The sequence below is a fragment of the Peromyscus leucopus genome, chromosome X (assembly GCF_004664715.2).
Source record: "Peromyscus leucopus breed LL Stock chromosome X, UCI_PerLeu_2.1, whole genome shotgun sequence".
Lineage (NCBI taxonomy): Eukaryota > Metazoa > Chordata > Mammalia > Rodentia > Cricetidae > Peromyscus > Peromyscus leucopus.
Window position 1 is genome coordinate 64786646 of NC_051083.1, and position 4720 is coordinate 64791365.

Sequence of the window (4720 nt, forward strand, 5' to 3'; positions counted from 1 at the left end):
AACTACATAGTCAGGTTTGATAGCAGTGCTGTGAGATATAGGGAACAATACTATTGAGTTAGTTCAGTTGGCCCAAACAGGTGTCCAGATGCCTCCCCTCAGTTTCAGTCATGTTAGCACAGATGGCATTTAGGAAAAGTTGCTGGTTTAGGAAATAACAAAGAAACAGGCATCAGAAGTCTCTTCTGTAATCCCTGGCCTTCAGCAGCAAGGACATTCTTGGACTTGCTGCTTTTGGGGTCTCTCCTCTGTTTGGCCAGCTTCCGTTTCTTGTTCTCATCATTCATTATCTTGTATTTTCTCTTTCTTTTATCCCTGATTTTTTTATTCCTTAATCATTAATATATTTATATTTTATAACTTTTTCAGTTATTCTCATATTTTAATGTATATAAAATCACTTGGAAAGCTGAGCATAGTGATACATACTTTAAATCTCAGTACTTGGGAGGCAGAGGCAGGTAGATCTTTGTGAGTTCAAGGACAGCCTGGTCTACACAGAGACAGACAGGGTTACATAGTGAAACCCTGTCTCAAACAACACCAAACACCATCAAACAAATTCACATGGAAATTTTTCTTAATTGCAGATATATATTCAGCAAGTTTGATCTGAGAATATCCACTTCTAACTCATATAACAATTTTTTTTGGATGACAGACTACACTTTTAACTATTAGTTCTTTGGTTAATTACTAATTTTTGCATACCCGAGCTTGAAATAATAATTACTGTTTAATATCACATCTCATATTGTCCAAGAATAGCTTCCAAATTTCTTTATCTCTCCCATTTGTTCATCTCAAGTTCCTCATATTCTCAGCCTGTCTGCAGCCGACAGTGTTATGATCTGATTATCAAATATCTTAAATTACTTTTAGTTTTTTGTTAGTTTTATTTTTGATTTTGCTTTTTTTAAATGTTAATTTGTTGAGAGTTTTGTACAATGTGTTTTGATCATAATCACCATCCTTCCCCCAACTCCTCCCAGATTCATGCCCTTCCTTAACCATACAATTTGGTGTCCATTTTTTAAAGCAGCTATTAAGATCAAGTTATGCTGCCCAAATGTTATTGGAGGCATGGTCTTCCGTCAGAATGGGTACACCTTACCAAGAGCTGCACTCCTAGAGAAAACTCTCTCTCTACCAGCAACTAACAAATACCAAAGCTCTTCAACTAGAGGTGGGATTTCATGCCCAACTCCCATCTAAATATTGTACAATTACTCAATGGAATATCATTAAACTGTTAGGAAAAATGAAATTCACAGGTAAATGTATGGAGCTGGAAACAATCATCCTGAGTGATGTAATCCAGAAACAGAAAGATAAACATCTCAGGTTTACTCTCATTTCTGGATGTTAGCTTTGAATATATGTGTTCTATTTGGAATACCCACAAAGCTCAGGAATTTAGCAAAGAGGGGCCTTCAAGAGAGGAGATATAGAACACAGTAATATAAAGGGTTAAAGGAGAATAATGGAACATAATGGTCAAATTTGGGTGGTAAATGGTAGGGTAGAAGAGTGGGTAAAAGGAGGGATAATTAACACTAAGAGCCTTTTGAAAAGGCCATATAGAAACCTACTACTACAAAACTTCATAAAATATATGCATATGAAAAAAGTCATTTAATGGAGTTACTCTACAACAGGGGATAATACCCCAACTAGACACCTCATGCTAGCAAATGTAAACCTCAATACCAGGAATGGGTTACCTCTTTTTGAGCTTTTGTTTAGTGAGGTCATATAGATCCCCAAATATTACAAGCTATTGTCAATACTCCCCACTACCTGCTAGAACTTGATGGTAAGACCCTGTTGCTAAGATAATATGTAATTGAATCACAGAACATTAAAAAATCAGGCCCCGCGGAGGCCCCCGCCACGAGCGCGCGTCTGGGGGTTTCCATGGTGACAGTAAACAAGCTTCAACTGCTTCAGCTACAACTGCCAAGTCCCCGGGGTTCCACCCTCCTCTAGGTGCTCTGAGGGCCGGCGAGGTTCCGGATGTGAGTGGGAGCGTGGAGACAAGGAGCCCGAGGTTGAGAACAAAAAGAAGATGCACCTGGACTTTCCCCGGAGCTCTCTGCGTTTTTAAAGCGTCGGGTGGAGTTGGGGTTCGTAAGCCGCGTTGCTTATTGAAAATAGAAGTCACTTCTGCCTCCGTGGAAAACTTGTACCTTCCATAAGTGTTTCCTACAGAAGGCACCTGTGGTGGTTCTTTAAGCTACAAAAAATTGCCCAAGCTTGTGTGACATCAGCCTTGTCAAGTGTCCATGATGCTGGGCCCTGAGGGAGGTGAAGGCTATGTGGTCAAACTCCGTGGCCTACCCTGGTCCTGCTCAATTGAGGACGTACAAAACTTCCTCTCTGACTGCGCAATTCATGATGGGGCTTCCGGTGTTCATTTCATTTATACTAGAGAAGGCAGGCAGAGTGGTGAGGCTTTTGTTGAACTTGAGTCAGAAGATGATGTAAAATTGGCTCTGAAAAAAGACAGGGAAAGCATGGGACACCGATATATTGAGGTGTTCAAGTCACACAGAATCGAGATGGATTGGGTGTTGAAGCACAGTGGTCCAAACAGCGCTGACAGTGCCAATGATGGCTTTGTGAGGCTTCGAGGACTCCCATTTGGATGCACAAAGGAAGAAATTGTTCAGTTCTTCTCAGGGTTGGAAATTGTGCCAAACGGGATCACATTACCTGTGGACCCGGAGGGCAAGATTACAGGGGAGGCCTTTGTTCAGTTTGCCTCACAAGACTTAGCTGAGAAAGCTCTGGGGAAGCACAAGGAGAGAATAGGACACAGGTATATCGAAGTGTTCAAGAGCAGCCAGGAGGAAGTTAGGTCATACTCAGATCCACCTCTGAAGTTCATGTCTGTGCAGAGGCCTGGGCCCTATGACCGGCCTGGCACAGCCCAGAGGTACACTGGCATTGTGAAACAGGCAGGCTTGGATAGGATGAGATCTGGTGCCTATAGTGCAAGCTATGGGGTCTATGAAGAATACAGTGGCCTCAGTGATGGCTATGGCTTCGCCACTGACCTGTTTGGGAGAGACCTCAGCTACTGTCTCTCAGGAATGTATGACCACAGATACGAAGACAGCGAGTTCACAGTGCAGAGCACCACCGGCCACTGCGTCCACATGAGAGGGCTGCCCTACAAAGCAACGGAGAACGACATTTACAACTTCTTCTCTCCACTCAACCCCGTGAGAGTTCATATTGAGATTGGTCCTGATGGAAGAATGACAGGAGAAGGTGATGTTGAGTTTGCCACCCATGAAGAAGCAGTGGCAGCTATGTCGAAGGACAGGGCCAACATGCAGCACAGATACATAGAACTCTTCCTGAATTCAACAACAGGGGCTAGCAATGGGGCTTATAGCAGCCAGGTGATCCAGGGCATGGGAGTGTCAGCTGCCCAGGAGACTTACAGTGGCCTGGAGAGCCAGTCAGTGAGTGGCTGTTATGGGGCCGGCTACAGCGGTCAAAACAGCATGGGTGGATATGACTAGTATTGCAGGAGCATTTGACTTATTTCAATCAAAATTTCACAGGCAGCCAATAAGCAGTCAAGAGCAGTTTATAACTCTAGAGGAAGCTGAGGGACCCACATTGCACCATGAGTTTGTGAAATCTGGATTAAAAAATTACCTCTTCAGTGTTTCTCATGCAAACTTTTCTTCTAGCATGTAATATTGAGTAAACTAAAACTATTTTCTTCTGCTTTTCTCAATTAACATTTTTGGTAGTATACTTAAGGAGTGATGTTATCTGAGTTGAATAGTTTTAAGTATGTTGAGTGGATCTTAAAGCACACCACAGTGAACACACTGGGGACATGTACTTTTCTGGAGACTCAAAGGTGCTAGATCCCTGATGCAAAGAGAAGCATTTCTCATGTTCATTCTAGTTTATATTTTCATTTAAATCTTTAGGTTAAGTTTAAGCTTTTTAAAAGTTAGTTTTGAGAATTGAGACACAATACTAATACTGTAGGAATTGGTGAGGCCTTGACTTAAAGCTTTCTTTGTACTGTGATTTCCTTTTGGGTGTATTTTGCTAAGTGAAACTTGTTAAATTTTTTGTTAACTAAATTTTTTTCTTAAAGTAAAGACTTTTTCACAATGAAAAAAAAAATCAAGCTGGTAATTACCTGCAAGCTACAGCAATAACCAGCCTAACAAGATAGATTCACTGGCTCAACAGTGGCATGAATGTTATTGGAGTAACCGACTACTTTCTGTGTGGCTCAAAGGCCCAACTCCATGAGATGGAACTCATACATGGCACTATTGAAAGGACCAAGAACCTGTTGCTAAATAGGTCATGAGACCTATGAGAGAACCCAATACTATCATTCTACTAATTGTACATAGTATTAAAACTACTCCTAAAGATTTAATGCTATACCCATAGATTACAATGCCTCTCAACCCTCATCAGAGAATCTTCTCTTTGCAATAGATGGAAATTAATACAGAGAACCTAATTGGTTAGCATATAGAAAATTAATATGTACCTAGTTCTACTTCATAACTATCATTATTTCTTTTAAGATTTGCCTCTACATCATCCAGCATCTGATGGAAGTAGATGCAGAGACCCACAGCTAAACACTAGGTGGAGCCAGGGCAACCCCACAGAAGGGAATGGGGGCCATATTTCAGGAATCAGTGGAGTCAAGGACATCATACAACAC

General features: G+C 41.4%; 1 protein-coding gene across 1 annotated transcript; it reads left to right on the forward strand.

Moving 5' to 3' along the window:
- The first annotated feature begins 1952 nt into the window (after positions 1-1952).
- On the forward strand, positions 1953-4115 carry LOC114704878 (heterogeneous nuclear ribonucleoprotein F-like). The gene has a single exon (XM_028886379.2). The coding sequence runs from the start codon at positions 2286-2288 to the stop codon at positions 3531-3533; it is 1248 nt and encodes a 415-aa protein (XP_028742212.1). The 5' UTR covers positions 1953-2285; the 3' UTR covers positions 3534-4115.
- The last annotated feature ends 605 nt before the right edge of the window (positions 4116-4720 follow it).

What these genes read in the sequence shown, in the direction of transcription:
- LOC114704878 (XM_028886379.2), top strand. Translation starts at nt 2,286, where the DNA reads ATGATGCTGGGCCCTGAGGGAGGTGAAGGCTATGTGGTCAAACTCCGT.